Consider the following 17,640-nt stretch of genomic DNA (forward strand, 5'->3'; position numbering starts at 1 on the left):
GTCTCTGCTGCGTATTAACCATCGTCTCTATAGACACTGTAGGGTGCGTGCAACAGGCATTGTGTGTCTATGGCAACAAGTGCACAGCCAATCGGTGTTCTGCAGGATGGATTTGAAAGCTGCAAAATGTGTATTTGCCCCACAGAAGTACTGTGCAGAAGTCTTGTGGTAGACAAGACTAATGGCAGATGTAAAAATCGGTACCATATATGTGAGGAAGGGTTGCAGGGAGTTAACGTTGATGAATAGTATAGGCCAGCAATGGATACTGTATATGCTATACTTAAATGCTATTGAGGCTGCCATTTCGATTTACCTCCTAATGGTTTTACTCAATTTTGCGAAGTTGCATTATCCACTAGAACCCAAGACAGCCAACAGAAACATACAACCTGTGTTTGCAATGTGCATGAGTGGCCTGTACAAGGAAATGATCATTTTCTTTTCTGGTCACTTTAACAAACCTCCTTCCATTCATTCTGTCTGTCCAGCATTTTACTCTTGTATTCTCACGCCACATGGTGACCACACGCAGAGAAATTTCTTGTATAATTCGTCATTGCTACTAACTCCAGGCTTATGATGTTTGTTCTCTGGGCAAGTGTGTGTGTGTGTGTGTGTGTGTGTGTTCGTTCGGCAGGGAAGGCCAGGATGGATGATCATAAAGTCTTGCGTGTGTATTTGGACAGTGGTGATCTCACAGGGGCAGATTTATTTCCCTGTGGCAGATAACTTGATTCGTAGTCGTTAGCTCTGTGTGTGTTTGGACAGTGAGGTGAGACTTTGGCTTCATACACTCTGTCACAGCTTGGCCAGACAGGGTCAAATCCCCTCTACATTTCTCCATCCCTCTTTTCCAGTGCATTCCTCATCTTTGATTGTCAATTGAATTTTTTTTCGTATTGCATTCTTTTTTTCTCCTTTCTCATCCATTTTCTATAGGTTAATCTTTGGTTTTAGACACCCCCCCCCCCCCTCCCCATTGTCCTCTCCTCCTTCTGTCCTCCCAATGCGTTTCTTCCTCCTTCCCCTTTCCTCTCCATATCTTCCTCTCCCCATCCTCTGCTCCCCTCTCCTTCCCAAAGCCCCCCCCATCGTCCTATGCTCACCCTCTTCCCTCCATCACCCTCTCCTCCCCCTGCCTCCCATCACCCTCTCCTCCCCCTCTCACACTCAATCGCTGACATTTTTTTGCAGTGTAGTTTTATCCCCTCCTCCGTCTTTTGTTACTAATCTCTTTCCTCTCTCCTCTCGCCCACTCTCCCTCCCACTCCCTCTTTCACTCTCCGTCTCTTAAATGACAGCGAGTGCCATGAAGGCCAATTATTTGCTCTCCTGTCTTTGTGAGCCAGTTATGTAAAATCACACCTTGCTGACTTTTTCAACAAGGCAAAGTTTGGTGGCTGAAGTTTCAATATACCTCAAGGGGTTTATATGAATTCAAATTTCACATAAAACATGAATTTGTGGGGATATATTAAAATGGTGGATGAACATAGTTGTGCGCTTTAATTCATTTTAAAAGGTTTGTGTACATTTTCAGATTTCTGCGCAGTGTGAGTTATCTACCCATTGAGGAGTAAGTGTAGGGGCGTTGAAAGAGGAATTGAGGTGTCACAGCAGCTCTGAATCGAGCCAAAGTACATGATTGTAAATATGTAAATTTCTTTGTGCATTAAGATTTACACTGCTTTTTTTTTTTTTTATTTTTTTTTTTTATATGAGCTCAGCAATATGTCCTCGCAGCATGTATAACATCGCCGCTGCCTGGAAATGTTTGTGTTGGACGGTGAGTGCTGTTGGTCCAGCAGGAAGACCGCGGGGGGTTAGATAGCAGATGGCTGTGACAGACTGAAACCCGCTGAGACAGGAGAGAGGATGAGTGTGGCACAGGCTGTGCCAGAGAGAAAGAAAAGATCTTGTGTGGCTGTGACCAGTAAAAGAAAAGAAAAGACAAGACATGGGCGTAAATAATGGATGTTTTGGGGGGGGGGGGGGGGGGGGTGTTAAACTGAAGGAGGTAATGTGACACGTTTGAGGCCCATTTTGATTCACACCCTGTCTCCCTAAATGACATATAGTTTACCCGTACCCACTTCCCCTTGGGTTCCTCAACAGCATTCATAAATGACATTGGGAGGGAAATCTGGGGAGAGGAGGATAGATGGTGCGAGAGAAGAAACGGAGATGAAGACAGGACAACTCTTCTTTTGTCTGCCTTTTGTTTCTGCCTATTGTCTATGGCATGGCTGCCCTCCGACCACGATGTGTCCTCCTATGACATCATCCAGTAATGGGTAAAAGTAGTGTGACAACCTGTCACTATGGGTTGCTGTGGCAACTCCAAAATCTTCCTCCACAGCTGTGACATCGCAGTGACAAGATATAAATGAGAGTGGGCTTAGATGCGTTATGGTGCATTACAGTCATACGCTCAGCCTCGCTGCACTCGATACAGATACGACAACGAGGACAGAATTGAGCTCACGCAGACTGGACTAGAGACTACGGTACATTTACACTATCACTGAGGCAGTGAGAGGGGGGAGGGAGGGAGAGATGCTTTCACAAGGTGCCAAAAAGTGAGCGAGGTAGAAGAGAGAGAGCGAGAGATGGAACGTAGTCTATGAAGCACAGACAGCACAGCATCCAGATATATAAAGCCGCAAGGGAAGCCAGACAAGGAAAGGTGAGTTATTTTGCTGTTGCTTTTGAATTCACAGGTAGAGGGACCATAAGGATTGTTCAGACAGGTTGTGACAAGGGCTTTGAAGTTGTTCATGGATACTACTTACCAATGTTAAGATTTAAGGATAGGATTTTGTCCTGTGCCAGTTTTTTTTTTTTTTTTTTTTTTAAACAGATGTTTAACTTTAGTTTATAATCCATACACTTTTTTAAGATAGCACAACTACTAGTTTTAGAGAAAATGAGGAAATTCTAGGATTAGTTATGCACCATAATAGTTGCTTCGGTTTAACATCGCTGTTACATTAGGGGACACATCAGAGACCTTATGTTTCAGTGAAGTAATAGTTGAGTGTTACTAATTATTTCTACATTGTGTTTATCTGTCAGCCTAAAGGACGGAGAGCGGTTCACATTCTCTTGGTCTCCATCCTGCCATGATGTGCACAACTCTCATCCTTTCTGTGCTGCTGCTCGCGGTTCCCCTGCAACAAGCAGAGAGTCGTGCCCTTAGGACTCCTGTGGATGCCATACAGGTAACGTGGAGTTTTTGACAGCGCAAGGCACTAAAATTTCGAATGAAATGTGCTGGTTATCACACATCCTAGGTTTAGCAGGTGTTCATTTACAGCAGATGTAAGTTTTTCTTTTTGGACTGCTTGCTTAGTTGGAGTAGACTGTTCTGCATCATTTTCGTTCATAACCTTACATTGTCATGACTGACTTTACTTTTACTTAAAGCAACAACTTGTACTTGAAAAAATAATATATTTGCTGCTTTTTCCTCACCAACAATTAGTTTGTAGAACAGTTTTTGGAACACTACAATGACCTCTTGAACCTTGACGACCTTGAGAATCAAGTGGGTGACCCATTGGAGGGTCCACAACCCTACAGCCCGGGGATAAAGGTTGCCGAATATCCTAAATGGATCGATATTCCTTCACAAAATGAAAGCACTTGGTTACGCCTCCTGAGGGGGGCTTTGGCCAATCGGAAAAGGGCTTTTCCCGACAGGGCAAAGAGGGGTTGGAACCGCGGCTGCTTTGGTCTCAAGCTTGACCGCATTGGCTCTTTGAGCGGTCTTGGATGTTAGTACCTGACTGAGGTTGGCAGTGTCTGGGAGACTGGATGACTGGAACTACAACAAACATGGTGAAGCACAGTGATGGTCTGCTGTTGAATGTCACTTTTTAATCATCTATTCAATCTGCACTGGGAGGACTGCTGACTTAAAGTTCTACTGGTGCAATTCTCATAGTTCATGGTAAAACTGATCTCTCTGTGTGTCATTAATTGAAATACTAGTAATACTAGCTGTTGTAGTGCCTGTGGAATTACTCAATCCGGTTGTCTTTTCCAGCTGTGGAGTTGTACTATTTAGCCTGAGCGATGTCTAATTATATTTAAATTATTTTGCTGTGGTAGTATTCTTTGTCTTGTATATGCTTTTATTTTTTTAAAATATCACATCTTTAAAAGTTATTGTATTTTATTAATATTGATAATGTATTTTTGTTTCTTTGCTCTCTACCAAATAGAATTAGAATGCATGTTTAACAGACAGTAACATTTTAAAGCATAACATTTTTTAAAAAAGAGATTGAATTGCAGTAATTTTTGTGATCTCATTTTGTTTACTTCCCCTATAGCATGAATAAATGTTATTTTAAAATCTATAGTTTGTCATTGGTGCATTGGTCTATGTGCCGAGGTGCAATAGTGTTCTTGTGGGAATGACATTTCCATTTGAACTGTTTCTTGAGTTTGGTTATGGAGGAATTGTGCCACCTGCTCCAGTCTTTTTGAAAACAAGTTGTTATAATTATGACCTATTGTGATACTTCAGAGGGGCATTTATGACCAAAATCATCTTAGGAAAAATTATACACAGTGTAAAACACGTATGTAGTCCTAACCCAGAACATTACAAGCAGAACATGGTCATTTCAGGACGATTTCCCTGTTCATTCAGTAGACTATTGATTATTCAATGATTAAGACATTCAAAAAAGTAGAAAGTTGGCACAGCCTTGCATTCCCTGTTAAGTCACTGCAAAATTGCCTTAAATTTTCCATTATAATTTTTGTTTCAAACAATGTTTCCAAAATGAGATCTCCCCATGATTATTGATTTTGTTCACACATCCACAACACACATTCACACTTCAAACACCGAATGCTTCAGCATTAACTCTACAACTCTTCAAGTTTAAAATCTGTCCCTTTGTGTGAGTTGTCAAAGAAATTACAGGCGAAGGCGTTACCCTAATATTTCTACTTTTTTTAAGACTTAGCTAAATTTACTTTTCATGAAATTTTACAGGAGAGCACAGAATTGAGAGTATAAATTGTAATCCAGACTAGGGGACTGATTTAATTATAATTTAATGAGGTGGCCTCAGTCCTCAAGAAACAAGTGATTTAGGATGATATGGAAAACACTTGATGATATCCCTCTGTGACAAGGGCTGAAGATCACTGATCTAGAGTATCAGGCTGGTATAACTCCACTTGGCAATATCGATCCTATCAGTAATTAAACCTTACACCAAAGCTGGCAGTCCATATTTGAACTATATATGGTAACTGGTTATTAAATCTTACTAAATTATATTAACATTCTGGATTCACTGATAAATAATAGCAACATGCATGAAGATGAGCATTATGTTTGCTTGTTTTACGGTTTGGTAATGGCATATTTGGGAGAATAGCCCACCATGTACTTGAATTAACATTCTGACTACCAACCTCTTGGTTGGGTAAATGGGGGTGCACTTCTTACAATTGGCCACAGGGTGTCAGTCTTTCTATTGCTGTGGTCAATCTAATTTTCAAAATCTTCCCAGTTTCAAGGCTTTAAATGGAATCTCACCATGCACCTGACTTAGAGCTCAGGGTAGCCCAAGGGGAGTCCTGAGAGACTAACTCAAGACTCTATGACCAGACATAAAATTGAATGACCAGAAGAGCTGATCATGAAATTTAGGTGATTCAGCATTTTGTTTAGTTCTATTACTTGTGAAATGCTGTTGCCTACTTTGAAACCACACTTAAAAAGCAATTTTATAAATCTTGTCTTTGAACTTTCTGTCTTGTTTTTATATCTTTATATAGTATACATGTATGGTAAATATCTTTGCCTTGCATTTTCACAGATGAATTCTGTGAACACTTTGAAATCAATGTTTTGGAAAGAGCCATGAAAACTAACAGAGATATTACGTAATTAAAACTGATCATTTATTATACTTCAAAGACATTTTGATTAAACTGTTTTGAACTGAAATATGTACAGGAAAGAATGGTTTCACTGATCTGGGGAATTATACATTATATGTACACCACCATGTATGATAGTAATATATCATGCAACAAAAATATAATTGTAAAAAATATTTGAAACTGTAAAGTTCCAGTTTGAGAGAATGGGAGAAAGAAGTTTGGCTCAGGGTTATACTATGCTATAAACAGCATTAGCTGAGCACGGACAGATTAAAACAAACCTCAATTTACTCAACAACTGATTAATCTTGATGAATCAAAATAGCAGGTTTATGTGCAGAGGACAGAGGTTTAAATGATTCAGACAGCACCAGGCCTGGGGATAGGTTACTGTAAAGGTCTTGGAGTTACATTTATTTTTAGTTTGACCTTTTCCTCACATGAGTGACCTTAAGAGACCAGGACTGAAAGGATGTGATAGTCGGGGGACCAAATAAGAGGGTGTCCTCAACTGGCTCATGATACTTCAGGAATTCACAATGTTTGGCCACAAGTGATAAATTATGTCACACATGACCAGGAGTGAGGTTTAATTTCGAACAGACAATGCAATGCAATGTATACATTGTGTCTCTGGCTGTGTCCAAATTCTACTTGCACAATACACCAAGTGTCTTCTGTAGAATTTTGACCCACTAGGCAACAAATGTTGATTATAATTTTGAGGGGAAGGGTAGAACTATGTAACGATACCATGCAATCAAAATGATTAAATTACAGACCCTGCAGTGCAAAGGATAGTCAATATAAATAAAGTAAATTAAAATTACATGTTGAGATGAGTGGAAACTATATTTTAGTTATATGTTCAGAGATGTATCCTCATACTACACTCTGGCATCTTCTGGATGTTTCCTCAAACCTGTTCTTGTCAAGAGAGGCCAGGGATAGCATAGCTTAGCTCACACTGGGGAGTACCGGACTTGACCTGGGAGTGTGAATGAAGGCGAACAATTTCAAAGATTTGGGGCAGCGCTAGGAATAGTTGCGTTCCCCTCGCTTAACCTTCTTTCGCAGTACATCTTTCAAACTTACAGGGGGAAACCTGTTCAGATTTATACTCCAGATGACGGCCTTTCCATGGCACTGTACTGTGCTGCAATGGTGGAACATACAGTTGTATTAGATACCGACTGCTATGCACAGATGCACATCATCTGCACATCTTTGAAAAAAACCTCAGCTGCACAGACAAACAGGTAGTGCACTTCTGTATCAAAAACTCATGTGGTGCGTTAGCTTCGGGTTCCCCTATTCCACGACAGCCCAGTCATAATGTGTGTCCAACTGTTAACTTGCAGCACATTAGCTAGCAATTTTCAATAATCTTAATATATATGTGTACTGGCTTCAGATGGACATGAGGGGGAGAGAAGGTGAAATTGAAGGGTCGTGGTCTTTCCTATAAATGTCACGCCCATGAAGAAAGAGATCTGATCCCTCTCTCCCTCTCACTTCTGGCTCACGCGTTTGTGAAAAGGTCAGACATACAGCCCTATCTCCACTTCTCATTTTGCTATCTAAGGAGTTTTAAATACCTCTGTCTGTACTGAGTCTCTACAATGTCTCCCACTCTCAGATTTAAGGTTACGGTGCATGAACAGTACATCAGCGTCAACCAACTCAGACACTGTACGCAGGTAGAGGGTAGAGACAGATGTGCTTATCTGAGGTTACACCAATAGCTGCCTGTAGATACAAACCTCTCTGAAGCATCGTCTACTGAATTCTATATTAGGGAGACTGATAACATTCATTATGAATAAAATTCACTAATTCAGTTTGCTTGGATAATCAAGTCCAATAAACAAGTCTAACTATCAAAATGCATAATTCTACCTTTAATCTTTACGTGAGTAACAAAATTTCTTGTCCCCTTGTAGTGTTTGGGGCCTCTACTGACCTAACGGCCATTCTTGAAAATTCTGGGACTTTGTCAGAGTTGGACAAAGTGTGGAGAATTTTATGCTCTAAAATACAGCACCTACTGTACATGAACGAGGAGTGGACGGTGTGTGACCCGAAAACGTTAAAACGCAAGGCATAACTGCAGTATCACATAGCGACCGATATCCTTGCATGTCATTTCGTATCAGCCTTGTGACTTCTGTGTCTTTTGCGAGATGACCACAGCTTGATGGTGGTGACCACAAAACGTGAGATAAGCCATACAATTTGTATCCAGTTAGGGACAAAAAAGTAAATAAGTAATCTGTAAAGTAACGTAAATCTCTGGCTTCACGTCGTAAAAACACGGACTGTGTTCTTAGGTCAAATTGAGTCATCAGCATCCTACTAGAGGGGTCCTCGGTACAGCTGTGTTTTGCGGAACGTCACCAAGCGAAATGCCGACGTGCTTCAAATGCCTTTATTGTGTTTCGCCGCTGACACTGGCCTGCGGAGACAGACCGAGACAAAATACCCCAAAACAGTGTATTTAATGTCAAGGTGTGTACTTATGTCGATCACTTTAAGTTTGTTTATAATTAAGGGAGAAAATAACATCAAAACAAGTCCTTCCAACGACCAGTTCAGCACTAGAAGCAGATCAACCCACTGTAATGTGAATAATTTAAAGTGCAACGAATGTCAATCAAAGTTTCAATTAATCGAAACGTATATGTTCTAGCACAAATTTAAAAATGAATTGAGAATGGAATGCGCTTTTCCAGAACCGGAAACAAATTCCCTGGGCCAATTGGAGGAAAAAACTTATTCCATGACCTCAGGATATGAGGGTCGAAAGACCAACGGAATAGTTATTTTTTTATCTCATGATGTGCCAAAATGCTGCTTACTTCCACTGCACTTATCTTCGGAGTCACTCATGATTAGTATAAACCTTGCATTTACAGTGTGCACTGAACTTTATGTCGCCATATCTTTGACGACCTTGACATTCTAAATGGGCGGGCCAACGCGCTGGTTCATTCAAGGAGGTGTGGCCGCAGCGGCGTGGTACAATAAATTCCGAACGCACCTTCTCTCTGCCCAGCTCATACTTTGAGTTCAAGATCAGACGGACAGAGGCTACTCACAAACGGTAACGCTAGCAGACAGCTCATACTGAATCTCTCATCCTTAAACTGGGATTTCCTTTTGTACTACAAGTACTATGTGCCTTATACTAAAAGACTACTTCGGGTTAATATTTTCTTTTATGCCGTCTAGGTGTCAAACATTTGGACTTTTAAGTCGATTGGTTTTATGTAACATGGTTTAGATTTCAAAAGCAATAATATAGGTGTTTAAATTCTGTTGCAGTTGCATCAGATAGTCGTTAAAAGAAAACACTGTTCTTTCCTTGCTTGTTCGTTCAGGTTGCTCAATCATTTTAATGCTGGTTGAGCTTACAATGTTGTGCTCCTATAGATAGATATAGAGATATTGATATATATATAAATAAAGATGCATGGCTGAGTGTCTACTAGACCTTCTGCTTATCTCTAACATTATGAGCTTGATGACAAGAGTTCTGAGGCCTCAAACTTAAACATCAAGTCTCATCTCACAGTTTTTGTCTAACATTTTTTCTTTTCAGAGGACAAGACAAAGTCAGGCAAAATGGTGAAAGTTGGAGTCAACGGGTAAGATGCTGTCCTTTTAATCTCAAACCTTACAACCCAAAACATCACTTGAGACTTCAGACTTTGCGATGCTTATCAGGTTGTCATAGTAGCAAGTTCAAAGGTCCCAAAGCGGCGAGCTTAGTGTAGAATTGCGCCGTGCCTGCCCCCCCGCATTTCTGTGAGGATACGCACTGCTGTACCAGTGTATGTGGTGTAGCACGTCTCTACACCCCTTGCGCGCGCCTTTCCCAGTCTGGCTTTATTTATAGTTTGGTTGTCATAACGCTCCGGTCTTTATCTCCTCCTCAGCTGTCGCATTCCTCTCTTCCTCCCTCTAAATTTAGCCTGTCAACCTTTCAAGAAAAGTTCAGAGGTGCCTGTCTGAGCCCCTTCTGAGCCCCTAAGTATTTGCAAAGTGTAACCCATAGGCCCTTCAAACGGACGGATAAAATTTTGAAGATGCGGAAATGGGGCCCATAATTTAGGTTTTCCTAAAAAGCTGCTGGAGAACTTGCCCCGATGTGAACTGCGAGCGCATGCCGCAACAGGGGTACGGTGTCATACTTTACAAACACGTCAGTCTATCCATCCTGAAATGAGTGATGCAAGTGTCGCCTGTGGGGGTCACGTCCCATAAGCAGACACGGGGGCAAGAGAGGGTGCCTGGGTGCATGTGGTGGTTTTAAAAATTGTATGTTAGGCCAATGTGCAGAGCGCGAGCACCTTTTAAGTCTTGTTTTCTTTGTTGTTGGTGAACTTTGGCTCCTGTACAGAGCAGCATATTCTGTTCTTGACTTGTTTTAGAGAGGGAGGAGCTGTGCGTCACTGGCGTTCAAAGTTCTCTCCTCCACTCGCCCAACGTGCTTGCACTTATCTAGTCAATATTTTTTCAACTGGTTGAGCAACACGTTTCAATCAGCATTAACTTCAGTTTTATTCACGTCCGTTTTGTAATCTTGATTCAGCAGAGACCTCTGCCACTGGTGCAGTATTGACATTCCATGTGTACTGCACCACACTAATTATGGTGTATGTTGCGTGCACTACTGTGGTCTTCTGCAAGACTGCTTTTTGCCAGATTTGTCCAATGAAAATGTGTAGGTTCTCACTTTTCAAATGTTAGAAGTCTGTAATTTTTAATAAGGTAGCAGTACCTCTGTGTTTAAAAATACATGGTTCTGCAACATTGGTCTTTAATAATCCCATCTCACAGTTGTAGTGCAAATAGAGTTTACGTAATGGTTACCATTTATTTGACTGATTTGTCTGATAAATTGGGATCATTTTATGGACAATGGAGGTCTTGCCCTCCATAATGCACACACCCCAATATCCTTGATTTAAAATAAATGAGTAAATACAATTACCTTGTAGATTTTAGTTGTTTGTAGACTAAATCTGTGAATTATATATTGCATAGAAATAAAGGCCATGCCTGTTCCAAATGCCTCATAAATGGTACTTGTGTGTTGTAATGATCCTAATGGGTATTACATTAACACATTGAAGGCATGCAAAATAATTAAAGCTGAATTTTATTTTATAAAAGGCATTTCAAGGATGCACATGGATTTAAATATTGGGAATTTGTGTGGGGATAAAGTTTTAAGTATAAAAATGTAAAGCTTCCCTTCTTTGTATCTTAGTAATATCCCCAGTCCCAATCCCAGCTAAAGCCCTTTCAATCCCAATGCACAATGCATTCTTAAAAAGAGACGCAAAGACCAGATTTATTATAATGTTTGGCCATAGGGGACTTTGAGTCGGCTCCTGCTTTGGCGTTTTTTTCCCACATGTTGTTTTTGTCTTCCTTTTGTACAGGTTAGCAATCTGTACACTGTCTTGCAAGGTGAATGTGATGACCTTACTGTCCCATAAACCGCCGGCACTAGTCTGCCAGCAGTCGGTTATTATTTAACTCATTGATAATCAGACAGGTCTTTCACTGCAGGGGCTGGCTCCTGCGAGTACAGCTAAACTTTACGCCCAAGTTTAGCTCAGCAACTTTGGCTAGGCGCCAGTTGAAACTCTAACCTCCCCAGATACTTCTCTTGCAACAGTTTCCTTTGAAGTAAATCAAAAACACCTTATCAGTGGCTTGCTAGTGAAGCCGTTGTTGAATTTTATGTATGTTCTGCATTCAGCATTTTCCGGATGTAATCTATTTAGGTGCATACCATATACCTGCAAGACATCCTTAGTGTTAACACAGCCCCTGCTTTGTGTCATAGTCCGTTTGGTATTCTCTCTTATCAGCTGAGGGAGGCTGACCATGAAAGGCAACACGTCAGAGCTGTCGTGAGTGGCTGACTCATGCCACCTGCTGTCAGGAGCAGGGAATTACAATGTCCATAATATGAATATGGCCATAATGATGCTCAGTTTGGCTTGAGTGTATGATCCTGCTCTGGAATTGTTCTGTAATTGCTGTATTAAATAACTGCAACTTTACGCAAGGCAAAGAAATGGTAAAAATTGTAATGCTGAACTGAAGACTTTATTTTTGCACTCAGATTCGGGCGTATTGGTCGCCTTGTGACCCGTGCTGCTTTCCACTCTGGGAAGGTTCAGATTGTGGCCATCAATGATCCCTTCATTGACCTGGACTACATGGTGAGGACCATTCATTATACTTTGAATTGTTCATCAATATTAATAATACTTATTTTTGCAAAAACATTGTTCATGTACAGCAGGACATAGGTATGAACTGCTACTGTATGTCTCTTCATTGCACACTTCTCTACCCCCACCCACCCACCACAAAAGGTGTACATGTTCAAGTACGACTCCACCCATTCACGCTTCCATGGTGAGGTGAAGGCTGAGGGCGGCAAGCTCCACATTGCTGGCCACACCATCACCGTCTTCCACGAGTGAGTGCATCTTCCCAGCCAAAGTTTCCCCTGGTCAAATCCCTGCTGTATGTGTGCACCTCGTTCGCTCACTAACACACTCACTCGCTCTCTTTCTGTGCTCTTCCAGGAGGGACCCTACTAACATTAAGTGGGGCGATGCTGGTGCTGAGTACGTCGTGGAATCCACTGGTGTCTTCACCACCATAGAGAAGGCCTCTGTACGTGTGCGGGGGGGGGGTTGAGCTGCTGAACACTGCAGCTCTGTGGGGGTGTGGGTGGGGGTTTGGGGGGGGGGCACACAATTGGGGTCATGTTGAGTCTTGTCAGTGTGGTAGCTGTGCTAATTTATCATGCTTCCTGACACCCTTCTCCCATAGTCCCACTTGAAGGGAGGTGCCAAGAGGGTCATCATCTCTGCTCCCAGTGCTGATGCCCCCATGTTTGTGATGGGTGTCAACCATGAAAAATATGACAAATCCCTGAAGGTTGTCAGGTAAGCTCCCTTCATCACCTGTGTCTGGGTGAAAGCATACAATTATGGTACACTTTCCCCTGTAACGCCCTGTAGGGGCTTTTGAGTACGGTTTTGCTCTCCTATGTAAATATAACTACAGCCCCACATCATATTGATTAACAGGCAGTATATCTGTGATGGTAAAAGGGATGTACTTTCTCTCCACAGCAATGCCTCCTGCACAACCAACTGCCTGGCTCCCCTGGCCAAGGTCATCAACGACAAATTTGTGATTATTGAGGGACTCATGGTGAGGATCTAACTTCATTTCCATTCAAAAATCATCATGTACAGTGCCAGTCAAAAGTTTGGACACACTCTTCTTTCTTTATTTTTCCCATTTTCCATATTTTATAATGGTAGTAAAGGCATCACAACAATGAAACAACACAAATGGAATCATATATTGACCAAAAATGTTAGAAATAAATCAAAACTATCCTATATTTTAGATTCTTCAAACTAGCCAAAAATATTTTTTCAAATGAAACATTTTTTAGAAAGAAATTCATACATAGGCATCGACTTCAGGATTTGTATTTGTCTAAAAAACAAATTTCAAGCATTTAAGCATAACTCCACAGATCAAAATATCTCTGAATGTGTGTTTCCCATTATCTTAATCAGGTGTGTCCAAACTTCTGACTGGTACTGTACTTTACCAGCTTTGTTTTGCAAAAACGAGGAAAATACAGGTGCTCAGGGTTCACTCTTTTCTCACTTGCCTGTCTTCTCACTTTGTTACCCGGTAGAGCACTGTCCATGCCATCACGGCAACCCAGAAGACTGTGGATGGCCCATCCGGGAAGCTGTGGAGAGATGGGCGTGGCGCCAGCCAGAACATCATCCCTGCTTCCACTGGTGCAGCCAAGGCTGTGGGCAAGGTCATCCCTGAGCTTAATGGGTGAGAGCTGGAGCTGTTCTCCACCTGAGTGCAGTAGGAACGTATCGTAGGTGCTGCTGCACACAGCCTTTCAGTAAAGCTCATGTTGCATTATTGCTATTACTGAAAGATGTAGGACGGGGTAAGCTAACTCTAATCCTGGATGACTGAAGGATCGTAGCTCTACGTGGAAACTAGGATCTGTATATCCCACAGGATGAGTGAATTCTGGGAGACTTTTTAATCTACACCTGTATGTTAAGCTGTAAATGTAATGGTTAGAATTCTTTGAAGGATAGCCTTTACATCTGCTTTAACTCCTTCTTTCAGCAAGCTGACTGGCATGGCTTTCCGTGTCCCCACTCCCAATGTGTCTGTGGTTGACCTGACCGTTCGTCTGGAGAAACCTGTGAGTCTGAAGTCCGCTTTCACCCATGTATCACGCCTACGTCAACTTGCAGGAGCCGTGTTTGACCATTTCTTTCTACTCCCATACAGGCTAAGTATGACGATATCAAGAAGGTGGTGAAGGAAGCGGCGGAAGGACCCATGAAGGGAATTCTGGGATACACAGAAGACCAGGTCAGTGCCTGTTTCATTTATTCCTAAATGTGCTTCAACCTTGAAACGTGTTGACCCTAACTTACTGTGGTTGATACCAGTAAATGGGTTGTTCTTACTGGTAGTGACCACAGGGGGGCTTGGTCGCAAAAACAGCCAATGTGAGTTACACTGTCTGCACCTTGTTTTTTCCCTCCAGGTGGTATCCACAGACTTCAATGGGGATTGCCACTCCTCTATCTTTGATGCCGGTGCAGGCATCGCACTTAACGACCATTTCGTGAAGCTGGTCTCATGGTATGTCTCGTGCTCTTCTGACCTCTGAACCCCCCCCCTAAAATGTAGAGATTCACTGGCATTTATTTTATCTGGTCGAGTGAGCAGAGTGAGCAGTGCCCACGCAATGTGGTTGAGGGAACAGTCCACATCACATTAAAATCCGAGAGTCAATACTTTACAGTTGATGCTTAAAAACTAAACAAGTATAGTCAGACAGTTCTAGCTCTTTGGGTGGCGCTTGCTACTGATCAGATGTTTAGTGCTTCATTGACACATTTAAGCCTGGTGCTGCACCCCTGTGTGAATTCATTCCTGTTTTGTTTCCTCCCTCTCTCGACACAGGTATGACAATGAGTTTGGTTACAGCAACCGCGTTGTTGACCTTATGTGCCACATGGCCTCCAAGGAGTAAAGCCGCTAACTGACCCGGTCAGACACTTCATCAGACCACCTGCAAATACGTCAACATGCAACATCAGTTTTTCTTTTTGTACTAAATGCCCTGTGAGAGACGAATGTCTCTTACTGTAATGAACAAACTACAATTTGAAACGAGTTGTCTGTTTAGTCCCAAAAAATGGGACTTCAGTCTGTCACCTAATAAAGTCCTCTGTTTGTGAGTAAGTTGAGTATCACTTTTTTTGTGGCTTTATCTGTTCTTTTCTGTCACTGTCAGCTTTTAGATGAATGGGTATGTGATTGCTCACATTGCTTAATGCTTGATATCTTTGCCTCACAACCAGATATCAATTTTTCCATCTCTCTCCCCCATGCAAAATGTAGGCCGTATTTTCTCCGGCCCAACAAATGCTTCCGAACCCAGTTCGCTCTCCTCATCTTTCCCCGTCATCCAATCTCCAGCTCCCCTCTTTTTTTATTTTATTATTTTTTTTTTTTTTTAATTCATCAGTCTCTCTCAGATCAATTTTATCTCCCCTCCAGTTCAATTAGTCATTTTGTGTAGCCATGGGTAATGCTGCATGGCTAATGCAACTTGACAATGGTGGACCATTATGCTTGGTGATGGACTGTTATGAAATATGTTCATTGATGTTATTGACTTCCAAATGGAGGAGTTGGGAAGGGGAGGGAGGGGGGCAGATAATCCACTGTGCATGCACTGACTGGAGTCTGCATTACTTCATTGCTGCTGAGGGAGGTGATCTTTTGGTGGTTATGGCAGTAGTATTTGTATGTGGGTCAGAGACTTATGAAAAAAATCCCCAAATTTATTACTGCAGTGAGTGAGGCCCAGAAAAAAAGGACTGAAGGACAGCAAGGTTAATGCAGAATATATGTGAAATGCTTAAATCTGCACTTAAAAGTAGATTCACTATGTAGATTAAACCTTCGCAGACCAACTGAAATCCACAGAATGAAATAACATACACCCTCAGATGTGTGGGATCATTGCAGTACAGAAACCAACATTAACCCTAAATAATACCACTGCTGGGTACACATTGTGAACGCTAGTTTTCATGAGCCCTGTCCTCAAACCCATAGTACATGTTGGGGATGGACTGAATGCAGAATGGCTCTCTTCGGTAGTGAAGCTTATGAAGGCTTAAAAGGAGGAATGGTACACAACACCTCCAGCTTTCTACCAGAAACTAGTGGACTGTCTTCTAAGACAGCTGAAGCGAGTGTTAAGGTTAGCTAACATGCTATTAATTTCTGAATGAAGACATATTTTGTTCATAAATACCAGTGTCACAAAATTTTGGTAGGATACTGTACACGTATAAGAAGCATAGAGTGAGCACCCCCTGGAGGATAAGTGCCACTCCACTAATGTCATCTGATCAACTCGCAGGTGCCAGACGAATCGAAGAACCCTTGGCCAACCTACCTACTCCTATCCCTTGCTGGACATAAACTTGTTCTGTCACTGTGAGATTCCAGGTCATGGTCACCAGATGACAGCACTTTCTAACCCTGGACTAGAGGGCTCAGCTTGTACCCCAGATGAGTGCTGACTGAGCCACTAGGGAGCTTGTCAATTAATCTTAATGAGTTGAAGTTTGAGTTATTTGTTATGGGCCTTAAAACATGAAATATTAAGCAATTCATAAAACACCATTTAAGGGCCTAAATGAACAGAAGAAAGATGAATGAATACCTTCACATGCAACTCCCCAAAATTTCCATCAATGGCACTCCATGGCACGCTTCTTTCACAATTAACAGCTCGGTCTAACCCAACCAAATAAGAGCTCAGCTGGAAAACCAGCATACACAGTGGGCCCCCAGGACCACAGTTAAGAAATGCTCCTATAGACTGAGTAGACATTACTATTGATTGACCAGTAGTGAGAGAAGGTTAATTTACCGTATAAATGGACTTAACAGACTGTACAGTATATTTGATCACAATAAACCCTTTGAGGACAAATGATTTCAGCACTAAAGGGAGATAATGGCTGATAAGGACAAGGTAATGTTCTCACAGAACAAGACAGAAATATGAAAACAGTGTGTATTTACACAATGTCCGCTGTTTTCATGTCCTGTGAGTGGATGAAACTCTATTGATTAACCAGTGATCTGTTGATTGCATTGATCAGTGTGGAGATTAGAGGAGAGTAAGGTCCATTCAGTCAGAGTGAGTATGCTGTATTAATCCCCTCTTCTGAAATAAGCAAAGGATTAAGGTTTGCGACTGTCAGTATGTGAAATGTGCCAGTTGTTGATTTATTTATTTATTTATATACATATTTATTTTTAATATTTTTACTCCATATATGTTGGTGAGAGAGATTAATCTTATGACCTATGTTAGTAAGCTTGTTGGAAACAATTGCTGTGTAGAGAATTATTACTGTTGTTGTCAAGGTTGTTTAGATGTACATTTCATACATTATTGCTATACGATTGATTTTGATTAATTGTTGACGTAAATGATTGAACCTGCATCAAAAAAATTCACTGACATGCTCATGCGTGCACTCAGAGTTGGGAGGTGTTGGGGGGGGGACAGGAGGGGGGGGGGTGCAGATG

General features: G+C 41.6%; 1 protein-coding gene across 1 annotated transcript; it reads left to right on the forward strand.

Annotated features, from left to right (window-relative positions):
- The first annotated feature begins 8,933 nt into the window (after window positions 1-8,933).
- On the forward strand, window positions 8,934-15,264 carry gapdh (glyceraldehyde-3-phosphate dehydrogenase). Its single transcript, XM_036538263.1, has 12 exons — window positions 8,934-9,019; window positions 9,518-9,563; window positions 12,059-12,158; window positions 12,315-12,421; window positions 12,531-12,621; window positions 12,781-12,896; window positions 13,086-13,167; window positions 13,670-13,821; window positions 14,131-14,209; window positions 14,299-14,382; window positions 14,561-14,658; window positions 14,983-15,264. Exons 2-12 carry the CDS (start codon window positions 9,541-9,543, stop codon window positions 15,050-15,052), a joined length of 1,002 nt encoding a protein of 333 aa, XP_036394156.1. The 5' UTR covers window positions 8,934-9,019; window positions 9,518-9,540; the 3' UTR covers window positions 15,053-15,264.
- The last annotated feature ends 2,376 nt before the right edge of the window (window positions 15,265-17,640 follow it).

This window comes from Megalops cyprinoides, chromosome 10, assembly GCF_013368585.1.
Source record: "Megalops cyprinoides isolate fMegCyp1 chromosome 10, fMegCyp1.pri, whole genome shotgun sequence".
In the NCBI taxonomy this organism is placed as follows: Eukaryota; Metazoa; Chordata; class Actinopteri; order Elopiformes; family Megalopidae; genus Megalops; species Megalops cyprinoides.

What these genes read in the sequence shown, in the direction of transcription:
- gapdh (XM_036538263.1), top strand. Translation starts at nt 9,541, where the DNA reads ATGGTGAAAGTTGGAGTCAACGG. An exon ending in TCATTGACCTGGACTACATG is followed by an intron (nt 12,159 to 12,314) that starts GTGAGGACCATT and finishes CCACCACAAAAG; the next exon opens with GTGTACATGTTCAAGTACGA. An exon ending in CCACCATAGAGAAGGCCTCT is followed by an intron (nt 12,622 to 12,780) that starts GTACGTGTGCGG and finishes CTTCTCCCATAG; the next exon opens with TCCCACTTGAAGGGAGGTGC.